Here is a 21,807-nt window from a genome sequence, read left to right as displayed (position 1 = left end):
AGTACAGTGATATCACTCCATGACCCCTTTGCTCCCTTTCTGATTTTTTTCTCTGCATTCCGATTAGTTTCTGTTACAAATAAGTTCCATACTTCTTCCGTAAAAAACGTCTCTGTCTTGCTGTGTGTCTGACCACATGATGTTCAGACCCTGCTGATGACCTCTACTTTGGTTGTCACCGCCTGTGCTACCACGGCCATCATATTGACCTTGCTGTGTTCTCAATGTCCCACAACTGCATCGTCTTCCCCTATCTCGACGTCTTGCATCTGGAAAACGTTCATGAAACTTTCAAGTGGCTTCATGTATGTCATCAGCGGTGAAACCTTCAAAATTATGCTTGGACCAGAATCAAATATTTCAAGCAATTGTCAAGAGTTCATTGTCATTGATGCGATCACTTACCTCCTCAAGATCTATGTTATCATTAGCGAAATTCTGAAATATAGCACGTCCACTCCATGGGGTTAACCATGTTCCTGAACCATCATCATCACTGTTTTTGCTTGCTGAATCCACCATACCCTGGAAGTTTACTGGTGCTAAGTGACGCCTTGGTTTTTGTGTCGCTACCCCTTCAGCTACCATATTTGAAAAATTTACATGTCCATTCAAAATTTCCTAAAGATTCATCCACATATTCAAACATACTTCAAAAGGTCTCCATATTGTATATCAACAGAGAACTTAGGAACAAATGAAAGGATGATATCATTCTAAGGGGGAAAGCCCCTGGAGGTCAAAGGTTTCATTGATATATCGTGTATCTGGCCTGAAAGGGTTAGGGAATTACTTTCAATAATGTGCATACTTAATTGTATTTTAAAAACTGACTTCATAATTTTCATACTTTTTGTATTTATTACAGAAAAGAGCTGTGACCAGGTTTTGTGATGAAGTAAAGAAACTAACTCATCAAGCTAAGAAGAATGATTTTGTTTCGGAATCATATTTATTGACCTTAGGGAAACTGCTCAATATGTTTGCAGTCCTAGATGCTTTGAAAAACATGAAAGCCAGCATTCGAAATGACAATGCACAATATAAAAGGTAGGCTTTCGATGTCATTATTAGTCCCCGCGGACAAAGTCTGGCGGGGACTTATAGATTGGGTCCCATCTGTACGTCCGTCCGTCCGTCCTCAGCTGTTTTTCAGACACTGCTAAGCCAATTTTGTTCAAACTTGGCATGAAGGCATAGCACTATGACCTACAGATGCACATCAATATATTTTGCGATACAATTCAATATGTCCGTAAGGTGGCCATATTTTTGCGATTTTTCATGTCTTTGAACCATAACTCAAACATCCTTGAACCGATTCTGTTCAAACTTGGCACAAAGGCATAACACTATAGCCCACATATGCATGTCGAATTATATTGCGATACGATCCAATAATAATGTATGTATGTATGTATGTATGTCCACGTCAAAAACTCCTAAACTGCAGCACCTACTGTCTTAGTATTTGTTGTATGGGTGCACCTTAGTTGTCCGTTGGGACTTCTAGGTTTGGTCATGTCTGTGCATGCGTCCGTCCGTGCGTCCGTGCGTCCGTCCGTTCACGCAGATATCTCAGACATGCCCTGGTCAATTTCTTTCAAACTTTCCACGAGAATAGTACCCTACCTCATACAGATGCATGTTGATTTGTTTCACAATGCGATCAAATTTGGCCGTGTTAGAGGACTTTTTAGTTTATACCTCCATAGACTCCCATATATAAGGCAGCTCTCCATAGACTCCCATGTATTAGGCCAAGAAAAATAAAAATTTAGTTTCTCATCGTATTCATATTGCAAAAAGGATGCAGTGACAGAGTTTTTAGTCCCAACAGATAAAGTCCAGGGGGCTTATAGATTGGATCATGTCCGTCTGTGAGTCCATCCGTTCACGCAGATATCTCAGATACTTTGACAAAATGTCACATGACCTTGGTGACCTTTGACCTCAAATATACATATTTGTCCATAACTCAGTAACCAAGCACAAGTGCTACACCCTTAATATTTGGTATGATGGAACACCTTATGACGCCACATATTGTACCTCATTAATTATGTGCATATCTACTTTTGAGCGAGCCAATAGAGCTAGAGGTCTGATTTTTGGTATATAGGGATAACTTAGCAATACAATTTTTTGACAAAATGTCACGTGACCTTAGTGACCTTTGACATCAAATATACATATTTGTCCATAACTCAGTAACCACATGTGCTAAACCTTTCATATTTGGTATGATGGAACACCTTATGACGCCACATATTGTACTTCATTAATTATGCACATGTCTCATTCTGAGCAAGCCAATAGAGCTGGATGTCTGATTTTTGGTATATAGGGATAACTATAGGAGAGAAATTTTTTGACCAAATGTCATGTGACCTCAATGACCTTTTACCTAAAATATATGTTTATGATTTTTTGGCATATAGGGATTAATTAGCAATATAATTTTTTTTCAAAATGTCATGTGACCTCGATGACCTTTGACCTTGATTATACATATATATGCATATCTCAGTAACCACAAGTTCTATACCCTCCAATTTTGATAGGATATTAGACCTTAAGATGTCACATCTTGTACCTCATTTATTATGCGCATATGTATTTCTTGGCTGGCCAATACTGCTAGAGGTCTGATCTTTTTTCACGATTTAGAACCATAACTTAGACATGCCTCATGTGTTTCAAATTGGGAACAACGACATAGACCTATGTGCCCATAGATCTCAACATATACACTCCAGTGATACTTCTTAATGACCACATTTCCCTGCCCCATCAAGACTAATACTCCTATTACAAGTGGGGACTATGTCATTGTCAATGACTTGTTGAGTTAATGGTTGTATCACAGTATTTGATATTTCTAATTCTGTATTTTTTCCATTTTATATTCTGAATAAATACATTAAACATAATTCACTATCTCCAGTACATTACATTTAAGTATTTTCACTTCATGCACTTTATCCCTTTCACACATGTTCAAATATCTGACCAGAGAACAAACACTAAATAGTCCAGGATTGGAGCTACAGTGTGAGTGACGCTATTTTTTAAATTTTTAGTCAAAAGATTTTTTTCTCTAAGAACACTCATGTGATTGCTTTGAAAGTTGGTATACATGTTCCTCAGGATCGACCTCAGTCACGTTTATACAAATTGAATTGAAATTTACATATTTGGAATTTTTGGGCAATTTTCCGAAATTTTTGTCAAACATTTTTTTATCCAAAAACTACCTATCTGATAGCTTTTATATTTGGTATACAGGTTCCCCAGGTTGATCAAAATAAGTCTGATGAATATCATGAAGATATCTTGAATTTTGTATTTTTGCTGAATTATTTTGTTATTTTTCTCATTAGAGTAAATATTCTTCTTCTCTGAAACTGCCAGCCCAATTGCTCTCAAATTTGGGTTGGGTGTTTGCAAGGGTGTTACCCTTCTAATTTGTTGAAATTATGACAAATTTGGAAATGTTACTGTTTTGGGGCAATCCTTGTCATTTTTGGTCAAAAAATCTTAAACAGTATTTTCTTTTTAAAGCCCCTGGACAGACAGCTTTTATATTTGGTACACAGATGTCTAAGGATAACAATAGTTAGATACGTGGAAGTTGTCCTAAAATATACAAATTTGTATTTTTAAGACAATTTTGTCATTTTTGGTCAAGAAAACTTGTTCTCAAAATTGGTTGTCTGATAGCTTTGTAATTTGGTACAAAAGTCCCAAGGGATGTTATTAGATGAATTTTCTGCTCAAAGTGATGGGAAACCCCCAAAGTTTTACATTTTAGGGAATTTTCTCAGTTTGTGACCTTAAGTGACCTACACCAACCCAGGATATGTTGCGAGACAGTTTCGAAGGTATGAACATGAATTTGTTATATTTGGTATCAATTTATAGTAAAATTTGATCCAGAAAAGAAAGCTGTTTTAATTTTTTTCATTGCGAACCAATTTTTGCGACTTTTCCATATAAGACCCACATAGACACACATAGACTGATGAGAAATTTGGATCCAGGATAATTCCAGATGTCGTAATCACCCCCACAGTGGAAGGCATTACACTATCTGTAACTAATCTAAGTGCTGTTTACATTTGAATGATAGCACTCATAACTTTAATTAAAAAATCCCCAAGGTTGTAATTACATTTCCTGCCATCTGCCCTTACGTAAACATGGTCAACCAAGGGGTGGAATATTTGATATTCAGGATGGGTAGAGGGTCCAGAAGATTGATGAGGTAGCATTACTTTTTACCTGTAATGTGCTTGCATTGCAACTTTTCCATGCCATTGTGCTAAACTCACACCAAATTAATACTCCTGAATACCGTCAGCGTGCTACAGCGACTTTGGCGCTAACAGCGACTTTGGCGCTATGTTTTATTATTTTCGGGGAAAGTTCTGCCTTGTTTTAGTAAAAATTTTTTTCTCCTAAAACTACTGATCTGGTAGCTTTGATACGTAGTGTGCAGGTTCCTAGGGTTTATGTTATTGAAATAAGGATGAAATCTGCAAGTTTTTAGGGGGGGGGCAATTTTTCTCATTTTTGGTCAAAACATTTCTTTCTCAAAATTTACCAGTCTGATTGCTTCAATATTAAGTGAACAGGTTCGTAGAGTTTTCGTCAATATTATATATTGAAATTAGGTTGAAATTCTGAATTTCGAATTTTTGGGGCAACTTTCCAAAACTGTCAATTTTACTGGGATGTCTTTCATTTTGTATTTTTAGCTACTATAGACTATAGTCTATGGAAGCTATTGGGATGGGTATCCGTCCGTCGTCAGTCTGTATGTATGTATGTATGTATGTATGTATGTATGTATGTATGTATGTATATATGTCCGCTTGTGAGGCGTCCGTCCACTCAAATATCTTGAGAACCACAGTACTTACTGATTTGATATTGATTGTGTAGGTGACAAATATGATTTTGAGAAACTAATTTGTTTAATTTTTTGATATTGTTGAAAATATGCAAATTAGCACAAAAAAGGCGTTTTTGTTAAAAAAATCTTCTTCTTCATAACCGCTGGTCAGACAGCTTTGTTATTTGGTATACAGGTCACTAGGGATAACCCAACTTAGATTTGTTCAAATTGTGATGAAATATGCAAATCTGTATTTTTAAGGATTTTTTTAGCTCACATTTGGTTATACCAATGTGAGTTTATCGTATAGGCTGAAGTCGATGGCGTCTGTATGTCTGTATGTGTGTAAGTATGTATGTACGTACAGTATGTCAGTCAACATCAAAAACACGCAAACCACAGCACGTTTCAGCTTGATATTTGGTGTGTGGATGCATCCTTGGCTATAGATGGGATTTTGTTCAAATGAAGTCTGCATTGCCAAAATTATGCAAATGAGCTTACAAAATGTGAAAATGGTTAAAAATTAATAACTCAAGAACCACTTTTATTATTGCTTTGAAAATTTGTGTGCAAGTACCTTAGGTGTACCTTATACAGTTTTATGAATTGTGAAGATATCCTTAATTTTGTATTTTTGCTGAATTTTTTAGTGATTTTTCTCATTTTCAGTAAAAATTCTTCTTCTCTGAAACCGCCGGCCCAATCACTCAAATTTGTGTTGTCTCTTTGCAAGGGTGTTACTCTTCTAATTTGTTGTTGAAATTATGACAACATTGGGAAAATTACTATTTTGGAGCAATATTGTCATTTTTGGCCAAAAAATCTTAAACAGTATTTTCTTTATAAAGCCCCTGGACAGACAGCTTTTATATTTGGTACACAGACATACAGAGATGACAATAGTTAGATATGTGGAAATTGTCCTGAAATATACAAATTTGTATTTTCAAGACAATATTGTCATTTTTGGTCAATAAAACTTGTTCTCAAAATAACTTATTTGATAGCTTTGTAATTTGGTATAAAGTACCGAGGGATGTTATTAGATAAATTTTCTGCTCAAAGTGTTGGGAAACCCCCAAATTTGTGTATTTTAGGGAATTTCTTAGTTTGTGACCTTACATGACCTACACCAACCCAGGATATGTTGTGAGACAATTTTGAAGGCTGTGAACATAATTTTAACATATTTGGTATCTATTTGTAGGAAAATTTGATCCAGAAAACAAAGCTGAGGTGAATTTTTTCATTGCGGACCAATTTTTGCAACTTTTTTATGTAAAGACACACAAGAACTGATGAGAAATTTGGATCCAGGATAATTCCAGATGTTGTAATCACCGCCCACAGTGGAAGGCATTTCACTATCTCTAACTGAGTTAAGTGCTGTTTACATTAGAATGATAACACTCATTGCATAAATTAAAAATTCCGAAGGTTGTAAATACAGTTCCTGTCATTTTGTGCAGCTGGTCTTATGTAATACCAAGAGGTGGAACATTTGATATTCAGGAGGGGGTAGGGTCTAGAAGATTGATGAGGTAGCATTACTTTTTTACCAGATCCCTTGTACATTTTTTTGCTCCCTCCCACCTTTTCTTTTTATCAAGCCTTCTCTGTCTATTTTTTGTTGTTGACATGATCTGCTTGTCCCATTGCTATAGAAGTTGATATTCAAATTCCTAAAGATGACCTCCAGTACCTAAGTTGGAGACCTTATTTGCTTTTGTCATTCTTGTTTTTCCTGGTTTAAATGTTTCTTGAATGGACCAATTCAAACCGAATGTGAGTACATAGTGTCCTTGACAGTATTTTTCATGAATTTTGTTTGATACGAGACTCTATTTATATTGTTTGACATGTTGAAAGATACTGAATGAATAGGGGACCATGCATATATTCCATCCCGGTTTTAGACATGATAGATAAAACCATCGCGAGAAAGAATTGTTGGTCATGACCAACAACTCGGCTGTTCACTGCTGTGAGTAGTGTGAGCATCCGCTTGTGGAAAAAAAACAACAAACCACACAAACACACTGACACGTCCCGCTTATAATTATATGGCTCCAGGTCAAGAACGCAGTGTTCTGGATTCACCTAAGCTTACTATCGATGCCGTTTGCTGAAGTTACATTTTGACGGTCAGCTTTGTATGCAGACCTTGACCAATCTTGTTCTTCGTTCTTTTCTGCAAAAGACCACATTTTTTGAAAGGGAATTTCAAATGCCAACAAGAGTACAAGCTGCAACAATCATGGGGCCGTTTGCCGACGACAGTGTTTATTCACAGTCTCTCTCGCTCACTGTGACCTATTGGCTAAATAGCAGATTGTTCTTGTCACGTTTGTGCCTCCATGTAGACTTACTTGCCCATGGACTGTGGGCATAGAAAGGAAGAAACTTCAGCAGACTGTCACATTAGTATTTAGGTGATCGCCAGATTGAAGCAATATACTTTGGCAACTGACGAGTGCATTATGCACTACTGCATGCTGTGTATGCCCGGTCATGACTGCGTGAATACGCCATAAGATACTGTAGACATAATCATGAAAACAAAGCTGCGGTGAATTTTTATTGCGGACCAAGTTTTGCAACTTTTCTATGTAAGACATACAAAAACTGATGAGAAATTTGGATCCAGGATAATTCCAGATGTTGTAATCACTGCCCACAGTGGAAAGCATTTCACTATCTGTAACTAACTTAAGTGCTGTTTACATTAAAATGATAACACTCATCGCATTAGTTAAAAAATCCCCAAGGTTGTAAATACATTTCCGGTCATCTGGTCTTATGTAATACCAAGGGGTGGAACATTTGATATTCAGGAGGGGTAGGATCTAGAGGATTGATAAGGTAGCATTACTTTTTTACCAGATCTTTTGTATCGTAAAATTCCCAATTGAAGCCATGGCTTGTAGTAGAAACATTTTTGAGGGACCCCTGGGATCACGCACTGAAGTCCTGGTGCGGCTTTAATTACGTACATTTCCTGTGTTTCGATATTTTTCTCCATGCTCAGCAAGCATTGTTGGGGGGGGGGGGACTATTAAAAGATGTTAAAACTATTGGAAACTGGAGTTCCGTTGACAGCATCTTAAGGAAAATGACACGTTTTTCCAGTACTTTCTTGATTTTCTGACCCTGCTCACCCCCGTCCCCTAAATAGAATAGTCTCACTCTCATCGGCCATGTTGATCAGCAGCATGCATGACGTCTTTGTTTCAAGTTTAGGGGTTTTTTGACGCTGAAATTTCACAAAAATGTCACTTCTGTATTCAGGGATTGTACAATCAATTTCTTTGGATGTGTAAGTCGATTTTGAAAGTGATAGAAGATCGAATGGTGTTGAAAAAAAATCTTGCATAAAATTAGCATAAATTAAGCATCCATGGCAGATTACATGGGGTCACAGCGGCCACAGTACAATTAGGCGGTTCATTCATGTCAGTATCTGTGATGCAGGTGGTCACAGGTGTTGTACGTCAGGCTTTGGTAAGGGTACGTGGGTATTGAATGAAAACTACGTATTTGAAACATTGTATCTAAGTCTCTCAACTATTTTAACTTGTAGACAAACACTTTTGTTTCAAAATTGTTGCATCAGGTAATTGACTATGGCGGTGTTTACTACACTGACAAAAACTTCGGCCGTGTTCAAACATACATACAAACGTACCGATACATGCGGCATTATTTATTTATTTATTTATTTAATCTTTAATTCAGACATAAAAAACGTCCATATAAAAACATAAAAGAAAATGACAAGACAACAACAAAAAAAAACCACTTAATATAAAATATTAATCCAATGGGCTTGTAGTCCATAAAACCGCCTGTCACATGTAACAAGGCTGTTAATCAAAACATTAGTACTATTTTGCAAACGGACTCTAAAATTATAAGCAGCCCGTCTTCGTAAAACAGACAAGCAATTCATTGAATTATCAGCAAAAACTTTTGAAGCACTAGCGTATCTTGAAAAACCAAAAAGTCTCCGTAGAGCATTATTATGACAAACAGTAATACTTCGTATAACACCAACATTAAAATCGCACCACAGATGATTACCATAAATGTTATTACAGAAAGCATTAAAAAGACGAGATTTCACCTCAACAGAGCAATGGTAAAATTTTCTAAGAATCATATTAGCTCTGCCACACAGTGCTCTACGTTGCCTTAAGATATCAGTGTCATCACGAAGGTCACGTGTGAAGACATGGCCCAAATAAGTAACCAAGAGACAAATTCAATTGAAACGTTACACAACTCAATTAATGGAATTACAGAAAGATTGTTTGACGATTTAAAATGAATACATTTTGATTTGCGAGAGTTATACCTCATATCATGGTCAGAAGCGTAATTTTCACAAATTTGAATAAGTCTACGAAGTCCTTTAACTGACGGGGCAGCAACACACATGTCATCAGCGTAAGAAAGATTATTCAGCATAACTCCTCCAACTTCGCAACCCACTCCAGCATTAGAAAGTTTTACATTTAAAGCATCAACATAAACATTAAAAGAAATGGTGAAAGTATTCCACCTTGGCGAACTCCATTACCTACATTAAACGATTGTGACAGTGAATTTGACCAACGAATACAAAATTTTTGACAAGAGAACCAATTTGTTAAAAGGCGGATGATATACGTGTGGATAGACCTGTCAATCAATTTCTTGAGAAGGGTCCAATGATTGACTCGATCGAACGCCTTTTCTGCATCGAGGAAGCAAACAAACACAGAGCTACCATTCTGTCTGTAATATCTGATAGTTTCTTTCAATAGAAAGATACACATGTCAGTTCCATGCGCCTTTTAAATCCAAATTGATTGTCAGTTGTGTGTAACTTGGTTTCACACCTGTTAAGAAGAATGTACTCGAGTATCTTAGAAGACATACAAGTTAATGCTATAGGGCGGTAATTGTTCTTATTTGAAAGATCGGCGGTCTTGTCTTTAAATACAGGAACAAGTATCACTTTCGCAAGATTAGCTGGAACATGGCCATGAACAAGTAAAGCAGAGAAACATAGTGCAAGATGCACCTATAATCTTTTACTGGCAAATTTGAAATGCTCGGCACTAAGGCCATCAGCACCTGGAGACTTCCCAACCGAAGACGGGAGAAAATCTTTTCCATTTCATCTACATTTATGATTAACGAATCAGAGTAGGCCACCGACTTAATTGAATTCATAACATCACATTTGTGTTTGGTATTGTCAACTGAGTTCAAGAGTTGTTTGAAGTGGGTACCCCACATGTCAGCAATTTTCTGATCACCTGTCACATTGTTGACGTTTGTAGGTAGCGGCACTCTTTTGTTATTTAAATCAGCTACGGCAGCCCAGAATTGTCTGTTATCATTTTCAAGGAGAGAGCGAGCCATTCCATTGGCACGATTTCGTTCTTCTTCTTTCCGACATTGTCTAAGGGCATACTTAAATTTCGCACGACATTTACGCATATAATCAAAGACAGGTCCAAAGCGTGGCCTAGAGTTATTATTCCATGCAGCATAAGCTTGCCGAGCTTCAATGTGTGCCTCCTTGACTGAATCATTCCATCCGGGTACAGGATGACAACGAGTGTTTTTCTTACCTGTGAAAACATCACTGCTTGCTCTGCCTAGGGCGTCACAGATATTATCATAATAAGAATTAATTAAATGTTCATGATTTTCACTTTTACAGTCACAATTTTTGCAATTAATAGCATCAATAGGCACTGTTAAGTTTAGTAAGTAAAACTCAGTACGATCTAAGTATTCGTTAATGCAGTCACCATTTACTGATGACCAGTTAATACCAGTCCAGGACTCCTTAGATCTGTCAATTGTATCATTGACGCTTGTGACTTTGAAAGAGCAATTAAAGGTCAAAGGCAGGTGATCTGAGGAAAAATAGTCATTGAGGATGGACATATTGTTAATTTTCTTGAAAGCTGCTTCCGTACAAACGCAGTGATCTAGCCAGGAGGTAGACCCGTGTACGTCACTGATATACGTAAAATTATGCAAATTTGCGCCAAGATGAATAAAATCTGCAATGACGTAATTATTCTGATTACAAAAAGCATCTAGTTCTTGTCCAAATCTTCTACTAGGGTCTGCATTCAGATCCCCTGCGACAAGAACATACGGAGTTTGTGCATCTAGGATGATGGAATCAATTTTACCCAGATATTCACAAAAATCTTCAAAATGATCACTGCAGTCAGTAGGCAAATAAACACAAAGTATAAGACATGGTCCCACTTCAGTTGACAATTCCACACCAATAATCCTGGGATCCCCGTACGTTTTCACTGATACAAATTGAGAGTATGATTTACGCCACAATATCGCAGTTCCACCGTACGGTCTACCTGAAGTGATATCATTATTGCAGTCCATTGCTGACACCCCAAATGCGTGGAAATCGTTATGAATTGTAGAGAGTAATGTAAGATCATCATTATACAGCCAATGTTCCTGAAGTAAGCATATATCCACGTTTTCACACAATTTTCGCACTTCAGCAACAGAACTTTTAATCGAACGGCAATTAAAAGTAGCTATCCTCACCATAATTATTTTTGGTTATGGCGATTTCGGAAGTATTTTCTTACCAGCACTCCACGAGGCCATTTTTCAGGACAAACAAGATCTTTGTATGAGGCCCCTCTGGCAGTTATATGGAAGGATGCGTAGGAGCTGTACTTGGTGTCGAGAGCTTTACATTCGACATCAATGTTAAGTGTCGATTTCACATATGCAGTGACTTGATCAGGAGTAGTATCAGGAGACAATCGACTGATAAAGATGTTGGTCTGATCTGAATGATCCACTCCTGAGAGAGAACAATTAGGCCTGACAGATGTTCCGATTACAGTTTTACGTGATGACTGTTTTTTCTTGGTTACTAGGGTAAACGAGTCGCTTTCCCCTGATGCACTTTGTGTTAGACACGTACTCTTCACAACATCTACGAATGATTTAGTTTTCGGCAAATCACGGAGGCTAGATGTCCCTTTTCTTTCTTTGTTCTCATTGGGGACAGGTTTTTTATTTTGTCTACTGGTTGGTAATTTTTCTGCCATGTTTGCATTCGTGGTTTTCCTCATTCAAAGTGTTTACAGATGGTTTCTTCACAGGCGAGGTATGTGAAGAGCAGTCACCATATAATTTCATAACTTGAGTTTCATCTTCATCAACACGTGAAATACTAGTTTCATCCAGATTCTCACCTTGGCGTGTTAAAATGCCCGATGTAAATTTATCTTGTGCTTGACGGATGGAGCAAATTTCTGACTTTAGTTCTGCATGAAGATCGGTAGATAATTTGGTTGACTCTTTAAGAGAGGCTATATCTGATTTGACTGAAGACAGTTGTTGGATGATAACTGAAATGTCAACATGGTTTTGAGTCAATGGAGGCAGGTTTCCTAAGTTGTGTGCTGTAAACGTAGGTAACAAGCTGGGCTCAACTTCTTGCAGGAGAGTTAGCATGTCTTGAATATTGTTTGTCTTTTTATTCTGCCCTTGTCTTCGCTTGAATCGTGAAGTCGTTGTTGTAGCACACAAGTCAAAAAGTTCCTTTTTGGCATTTTCAATTTGGAGATCATCATAGAAGTCTGCACAGACTTTCAACAGGATATCATTCGGCATCACATCCATTTTATTCACCATGAAACACAAGACTTCGTTGATAATTACAGCTGGGTTAGCAGAAATTACAGTCACCTCTGGTGATGATGACGATGCACTGCAATTATCGTCCTCATAGCATGATGTGTTCTTTTCTCTGTCAGCATTCATATCATTAACACCTGTTGAGTTGCCGAATCGTTTAGTTTTACATTTTTGGCACAGTAGCAAGTCACCCTGACACAGGGCCACCTTTATTGAGACGATGCTACAGTCCTGACATTTGAGTGTCATCTTGGTAGCTGATTACGTAACTCAACTAACCTTCACAAAGAATCTCTGCAGCTGAATGACGTCACTGGATTGTCGTAGTAGACGTCCGTTCACTACAGGGCTGTCCGGACCAGAAAATGACAGAATATCTCCCCAAATATTTAAAAGTACGACTTTGTTGGAGGCCCACACGAACCAGTGAACATTCAAACAAGTCCAGATACACTTGGAACACCAAACACGTCAGAAAAAACGGAGATTTGACGCAAAAAGTACGAGATGGTTTAGCGTGACCACATGCAACGTAGCGCACCTGTCTAGTACTTTTGTTACTATCAATGACAAAATGCACAATGGTAGTAGTGTTAAAAAGGAACTTTTTAGTCCCCACGGACACCGTCCAGGGGGACTTATAGGATTGGCCATGTCCGTGTGTGCGTGTGTCCGTGCATGCATCCGTCCTTCCATTCATGCAGATATCTCAGACATGCCCTGGTCAATTTATTTCAAACTTTGCACAAGAATAGTACCCTACCCCATACAGATGCATGTCGATTTGTTTCACAATGCAATCAAATTTGGCTGTGTCAGAGGACTTTTTAGTTTACACCTCCATAGACTCCCATGTATAAGGCAGTTCTCCATAGACTTCCATGTATAAGGCAGTTCTCCATAGACTCCCATGTATAAGGCAGTTCTCCATAGACTCCCATGTATAAGGCCAAGAAAAATAAAAATTTAGTTTCTCATCGTATTCATATTGCAAAAAGGATGCAGTGACACAGTTTTTAGTCCCCATGGATCACAGTCCCTCAACCAAACAGTCGGGTAACGCTATTGTCAAAACATGCGATCGAGGGGATTAGCTGGTAGGATGCGGGTTGCGCTGGCGTTCGCTGTTGATGACGTCACACCAGCTGTAGCGTCCCCTCAAAGAGTGCGTACGGTGGTGTCCTCTTTGACGAAGAAACTAGCCTGAATCGGCCGTAAAGTATACAGCTACTTTGAAACGTCAGTACATTCTCGATGAGCAATATTTCTTGATGAGGAAAGTGGATGATCTTTTTATTCCTAATTGATTTTCAGCGCTAAATCGGCGTTTGATTACGCTATTGTGTGTAGGTCATTTTCACTGAATTGAGTCTTTCATAATGTGTCAGGAGAACATGAATTTTTGTTCGCTGTACACTGCAAAATTATGACGGTCTGTTTCATTCTGATGTCTGTTGTTGTGATTAACGTATACGTAAAATTAAACTGACAAACCCAGTTTTTGAATAAAGGTTTAGAATGAGACGCAAACTGATAGTTTATTGTGTAATGCTTTGCTCAGCAATTTAGAAAATGGCGTCCAATGACGATCTGTGTTCGCGTTGTGTGAAGAGTCGAAATACTCATGGTTTTTCGTTTTGATGACTGGTCAAATATGTTCGATTGGGACCTATTTATCTGATTGAAAGCAATTTAAACTTATTTAGTGATTCAATAACTGCAAATCAAAGTATAAAGGAAGGATAGAAAAGCAGATGACCCAAATTCGGCCGAACGCCATTTTGTTTTTGTGACCTTGGCGGAGTCGATGTTCGATTCTTTGAAATCTTTTTTGATCGCTGTGTCTTGCATACTACATGGTATTTTAATGTAGATTTTCTTGATTTGGTACTTGTAACACCATTTAAAATAAACTGACGAAGCAATTTTTGTGATCAAACGTATCCATTGGCGGGAATTTTACATTCGAACCCCATTGCGATTTTTCTGGCGTGTCATGAAACCCTATCGAGCCATGTGCTTGATGTGTCACACATGTCTCCCGGTAACTGTAAAACAATTAATGCCGCTACGAATAGGAAAATTTACATTTACGAAAGGTCATTTTTGTTTCGATGTCCTATGTCCTCGACAACCGCTGGCTCCATGCACTACGCACTCATTTTCACGGACGGGGCATGTGAACTTCGTTTTAAACTTTAGACCTTTTCACTCTGTTCCTCTGAAATGGTGTTGAAATCGATGTCTTGTCATCAAGAGAAATGAAATCATGGTCGTAATGATTACATTGGTGTTGACTGCAAGTGCAGTCTAGTCAAACGCAAGCAGCACGTGTAAATACGAAACACAGCCTATGTACGCATGCGCATTGTCCTTTAGTTCATTGCATGTCAGGTAAAAATGGTGTCATCGTTTATGCTAATGTTAGACCAAGTCGTAATAATCTCTTTACGCGAATAAACAGTGTAACGGAAGCGTAACGCCAACAGGACAATAGAAATACATTGCGTTCCCCGACAGTTTTGTGGAGGGACCGTGCACGGATAAAGTCCAGGGGGCTTATAGATTGGGTCATGTCCGTCCGTTCACGCAGATATCTCAGACACTTTGACAAAATGTCACGTGACCCTGGTGACCTTTAACCTCAAATATACACATCATAACATATTATAACATAGCATAACTTATAACAATCTCATAAATACAAGTTTTCAATTCTTGTCTGGCAGATTGTGTTGATGTGAACAAAATTAATAAATGTTGTGGAAAAGATTTTATTATTTTTTGCTATCATATACCTATAGGAACTTGAGTATATACAGGTATGTAGGAATATCTCAAACCATACACTCCGAGTTCCAAAATCGAGTTGGACTTGCAAGTCTGACTACTCAGACTTGCATACTCTGAGTAAAACTGCTTACTCAGACTGGGCGAGTACATGGCCTACTTGGAGTTGAATACGCCGAGTAATACGTGTTCCTATAAATGCATATTTTGCCATGCTGTACAAGAAATGATCTGTCGAAAAAAATTTTTATTACTCACAGAGTTTACAGCTAGCGTGGATAAATATGTGGAAAATCTGCTCTTATGAAAAAAAAAATCATTTTCACAATGTCTTGTAATCAGTGTTGCACAATGTATATTTGACCATGGTCCCTCCACAAGGAGGGACCGTGATTTTACTCTCAGAAGAAAGCTGCTGCCACGGCCGGCAGCAGAGTTTTTTGAAACATGACTTAGACGTAACATTTACAGTAAAATCAATAAACTTCTGGCAAGTCCAGCCAGTTACTCAGTTTGATATATCGCACAATGTTTCCATTAGCGAAATCAATCAATGACATCACAGGTCAAGTCAGGTCATTATTTACGACCAAGTGGTCACTCGCACTCGGTTCATACCATACACGAGTGCAATGTGCTCATTTTATTAGTCCCCAAAGACACCATTCGGGGGGACTTATAATTTTGGTCATGTCCGTGCGTCCGTGCTTGCGTGCGTGCGTGCGTCCGTCCGTCCATCCGTCCGTCCGTTCACGCAGATATCTCAGAGACACCTGGAACGATTTCATTCAAACTTGGTACAAGGATTATCACCTATGCCATACATATGCACGTCGATTTGTTTTACGATCCGATTCAATATGGCCGTCTAGCAGCCATTTTGTTTACAGTATTTGATGTTGGTGGGTATGTTCATGCAAATTTCTCAGTGATGCTAGGAGCGATTCCATTCAAACTTGGTACATAGATTACTCTATATGTTATACATATGCACATTGATTTTTGTTTTGATCCAATCTAAAATGGCTGCATGGCAGCCATTTTATTTCCTATATTTGATGACTGTGCATTCGTTCACGTAAATTTCTCAGCGATGCCGGGCGCGATTGCATTGAAAGTTGGTACCTATATTAATCCCTTTCACATATATATGCATGCCGATTTTCGTAATGATTTGATCATAAATGGCTTGTGTGACGGCCGTTTTCTTTCCTGTATTTGATATCCATCCACAGGGTCCCCAGGTATGATCCACAGGTGTTCCAGGATGAAATTAATATTAATGCTGTGTCCATGCATAGGGGCTCATGAATGCAGATATCTGAGATATTCCTGTGCCAATTCTTTTTAAACGTGGTTCAAGGATACTACACTATGGTATACATATGCAGGTCTATTTATATTGGTGTGGCATGCATAATTAGCTCTAATTTACATAATTCGAGATTAGAGCGCTGTTTCAGGTACAACAGTGCCAAATTTGATGAAACTTTTTGCAGATATTTTTAGTCCCCATGGACACCATCCGGAGGGACTTACAAGTTTGGTCATGTCTGTGCGTGCGTGCGTGTGTGCGTCCGTCCATCCATCCATTCATGCAGATATCTCACAGATGCCTGGAGCAATTTCATTCAAACTTGGTACAAAGATTACTTCATATGTCATACAGATGCATATTGATTTGTTTTGTGATATGATCCGATATGGCTGCCGTATGGTCATATTGTTTCGATTTTTTTCATGTACAGAGCCATAACTCAGGCATGTCTCAACCGATTTTATTCAAATTTGGTACAAGGACATTGACCAATGTCATAGCTATGCACATCAATTTGTTTTGTGATACGATGCAATATGGCCACTGTGCGGCCATTTTGTTACGAATTTTTCATTTACAGAGCCATAACTCAGGCATATCTCAACCGATTTTATTCAAAGTTGGTACAAGGACATTGACCCATGTCATACACATGCACATTGATTTGTTTTGTGATATGATCCAATATGACCGCCATGTGGCCATTTTATCACTTTTGCATGTCCAGAACCATAACTCAGACATGTATCAAGCGAATTTATTCAAAGTTGGTAATAGATTGACCAATGTCATACATATGCACTTTAATTTTTTTGTGATACGAATCAATGAGGCCGCCATGTGGCCATTTTATTACGATTTTGTCATGTCCTCAACTACAACTCCGACATTTATCAAGTGAATTTATTCAAAAGTATTTTTATCACAGACCTAATGAAGAGGACTCTATCTCCTCTGAGGACCTGTAATCAAAGTACCCATTAACAAGTTGGGACTGTGTCATCAACGACGACTTGTTTTGAAAAACTATTAGTTTAATTTTTTTATCAAGACATAAATATGCCTAAAATGCTTGGGCAAGTCTATCATGGCCTCGTTACGCCAGCAAACCAAGGCCATGACGTCACACATCAACAGGTCATGCAATTATGGCATTCATGTTCTAATAACTTGCCGCGCTGCATCACAGTGATCATGAAACATTGTTGTTCCCATTTCAAGTCATGTATCAAATCAGGATCTGATCTGGTAATGAAACAAAAAGACAATACAAACTCATAATTTGCGTGACGGTAGCTACAGTCGACAACAACAATGACTTGAGCGTGTTGTACAAGATACACAGATCCAAGGTTAGACAGATCATGTTAACATCTCTTTTCTCTTAGCGACTGGAAGTACTGCAGTGTATACGCTGTTTGCAAATTTTTATCACAAGATTGAATATTACCTGTGTTTTTCCAGCATTGTTAGCTCCGCTGTCAGCAACGTGGAGCTTATCAAATAGGTTGATTTTCCGTCGTCGTCCGTCATCCGTTGGCGTCCGTTGTCGTCCGTCAACAATTGCCTTCTCCTCTGAAACAACAAGTCCAATTGCTTTGAAATTTTATATGCAGTTCAGTTGGGGTGACTTCAGTCAGATTTGTTCAAATCGTGGTGAAATTTGCATATTTGTATTTTTAAGGCAATGTTTGTCATTTTGCTAAAAAAATCTTTAAAAATCTTCCTCTTCAAAACTACCAGTCAGATAGCTTTGATATTTAGTATGTATGTCCCTAGGGATGATCTATTTCAGATTTGTTCAAATTGTGGTGAAATATGCAAATTTGCATTTTTAAGGCAATTTTTGCCGTTTTTGGTCAAAAAATGTATTTCTTGAAAAGTACTGGTCTGATAGTTTTGAAATTTGGTATACCGGCTCCTACAGATGATCTTAATGATATTTATTGAAATGATGATGAAATGTGCAAGTTTGTATTTTGGGGGGAATATTTTTCATTTTTGGTCAAAAAATGTGTATTTCCCAAACTACTCATCTGATAGCTTTGCAATTTGGTATACAGGTTCCCAAAGATCACCTTTAATATTTATTGAAATTATTATTTGAATTTTTAGGGCAATTTTTTTTCCATTTTTGGTCAAAAAATGTGTTTCTCAAAAAGTACTGGCCCAACAGCTTTGAAATGTGGTATACAGATTTCTATAGATGAACTGAATTTGATCTTTTGAAATTATGATGAAATCTGCAATTTTTATCACAACTAGAAGTTGTGATAGGGTTAGTTTCAACCGGTGTCAGACGTCGTCCATTTTCCGTAAACGACAAAAAGTCAAAAACCGCTGAACAGACTGCATTGATATTTGGTCCCGATATTCAGACTGGTTCCAAGGTTCCGATTCTCAAAAATGGAGACAAACGGAGCAGCGGTTAGATAGTTTTGGGAAATTTCTAACCCCCCCTTTTAATTAATTGATTTAGGGGTCTTTCATATATGTAGTTTTGGAATGTACACCAATCCTGCATTGTGGACTATTTAATGAGTTGTGGAACAGAAATGAGGTTTAGATGAATGTTAGAAATATGCAGGATGGCTGATTCAAAGTTTCAGAGATTTTCATGCGCTTTTGGTAATAAAATTGATAAAAAACAACATATTTAATGTTTTAGATTTCTCACATTTGTTATGACCCTTAACATTACAGACTTGATGACATAATTAGCTGCTGGACCTGTTTACTGGCGCATTGATTTAAAGACAAAGATCGTTTTATTTTGTGATAAGGACGTGTGATTTCGTAAAACATAGTCTATTAGCCTGGAAATGTGATTTTTGCAAATATTGTTTACCCCACTGACAACAGTGTGGTTTGAAAATGGCTGGAATTCGCTACTTCGGGACTTTGTTTTGTGTGTGCATTTGGATAAAAAACGTGTATGGTGTGATCAATCCGTTCAGTGAGAGAACGAAGGACTCTTACAACAGCACACAAATGAACCTCAGACCAACTTTGATAAGCCCCTATCACTTTCCCTCAGATCTTCCAATATCCGTTGGAAAACTCCAAGGTACTTTGGTCAGAAAACATACACTGTGCCTGCTGTGCTATCTCCATTCAATCTCCCTATGCAAGCTTCTGCATGGATCAAACCATTTTGCGCCAGTTTACAGCTATGGCTGTTTGATATCAGTGTATTCAACGAAGCTCATGGCACACCTGTTATATATTACAAAACAATGGGACACTGGAGGTCCCGAGACAGTATGTATGTGTGTACGTACAGTATGTCCGTCAACATCAAAAACACGCAAACCGCTGCACATTTCAGCTTGGTATTTGGTGTGTGGATGCATCCTGGGCTATAGATGGCTTTTGTTCAAATGAAGTCTGCATTGCCAAATTATGCAAATGAGCTTACAAAATGTGAAAATGGTCAAGAATTTAATAACTCTAGAACCGCTGTTTTGATTGCTTTGAAAATTTGTGTGCAAGTACCTTAGGTGAACCTTATACAGTTTTATGAATATTGTGAAGATATCTTTAATTTTGTATTTTTGCTGAATTTTTTGGTGATTTTTCTCATTTTCAGTAAAAATTCTTCTCTGAAACTGCCAGCCCAATCGCTTTCAAATTTGGGTTGGATCTTTGCGCAGGTGTTACTCTTCTAATTTGTTGAAATTATGACAAAATTTGGAAAATTACTATTTTGGAGCAATTTTGTCATTTTTGGTCAAAAAATCTTAAACAGTATTTTCTTTTTAAAACCCCTGGACAGGCAGCTTTTATATTTGGTACACAGATGTACAGAGATGACAATAGTTAGATATGTGGAAATTGTCCTGAAATATACAAATTTGTATTTTTAAGACAATATTGTCATTTTTGGTCAAGAAAACTTGTTCTCAAAATAACTTGTTTAATAGCTTTGTAATTTGGTATAAAGTCCTGAGGGATGTTATTACCGGTTGATAAATTTTCTGCTCAAAGTGATGGGAACACCCCATATTTGTATAGTTTAGGTAATTTTCTCAGTTTGTGACCTTAAATGACCTACACCAACCCAGAATATATTATGAGACAGTTTTGAAGGCTGTCAACATAATTTTGTCATATTTGGTATCAATTTGTAGGAAAATTTGATTGAGAAAACAAAGCTGAGGTAAATTTTTTCATTGTGGACCAATTTTTGCAACTTTTCTATGTAAGACATACAAGAACTGATGAGAAATTTGGATCCAGGATAATTCCAGATGTTGTAATCACCGCCCACAGCGGAAGGAATTTCACTATCTGTAACTAACTAACTTAAGTGCTGTTTACATTAAAATGATAAGGCTCATCCATTGTAATTAAAAACTCCCCAAGGTTGTAAATATATTTCCTGTCATCTGGCGTTATGTAATACCAAGGGATGGAACATTTGATATTCAGGAGGGGGTAGGGTCTAGAAGATTGATGAGTTAGCATTACATTTTTACCAGATCCCTTGTACATTTTTCTACACCCACCTTTTCTTTTTATTTAGCCTTCTCTGTCTATTTTTTGTTGTTGACATTTGCTTATGCGTTTAGGATCTGCTTGTCCCATTGCTATAGAAGTCGATATGCATGTTTCCAAAGATGACCTCCAGTACCTACCTTTCAGACCTTATTTGCTTTTGTCATTCTTGTTTTTCCTGGTTTAAATATTTCTCGAATAGACCAATTCAAACTGAATGTGAGCACACTGTCCTTGACGGTATTTTTTACAAAATACTACCTGCTTGATTTTTTAATACTGTTCAGTGTTTATATATTGAATAGAATTTGTTTACAGTTAAAATCCATTCTTGTCCCATGTCACTTTTTCCCCAGCTGTCAGCTACAAATACCAGGTGGCTATTCTTTAACATTTGAAGTGCTGGCACAATCAACAACTTCTCCTCTATGTCAGTATGTAGAGCTAACCCATTCAAACTCCCATATGGCCAAGAGTATATGTGCCAGTGAAAACTCTTCTTAAAGGTTTGAGAGTCTGTCTTTAAAGGCAGGGGGAGCCTATAAATACCCCCTATCTGCCTGGGGATTCATAATCCAACATGAGTGGCACATGGTAACAACGTCAA

At 37.7% G+C, this 21,807-nt stretch overlaps 1 protein-coding gene across 1 annotated transcript in view; it reads left to right on the top strand.

Moving 5' to 3' along the window:
- The window catches only part of LOC139120874 (cytoplasmic FMR1-interacting protein 2-like), a 393,869-nt gene that overhangs the window by 140,660 nt on the left and 231,402 nt on the right, over positions 1-21,807 (top strand). Inside the window, exon 6 of the mRNA XM_070685497.1 lies at positions 869-1,050. Coding sequence (XP_070541598.1) covers positions 869-1,050 — 182 coding nt within the window. The remainder of the gene's footprint in view (positions 1-868; positions 1,051-21,807) is intronic.

Source organism: Ptychodera flava, chromosome 20 (assembly GCF_041260155.1).
Source record: "Ptychodera flava strain L36383 chromosome 20, AS_Pfla_20210202, whole genome shotgun sequence".
Lineage (NCBI taxonomy): Eukaryota > Metazoa > Hemichordata > Enteropneusta > Ptychoderidae > Ptychodera > Ptychodera flava.
This window is presented reverse-complemented; position numbering and strand designations above follow the sequence as displayed.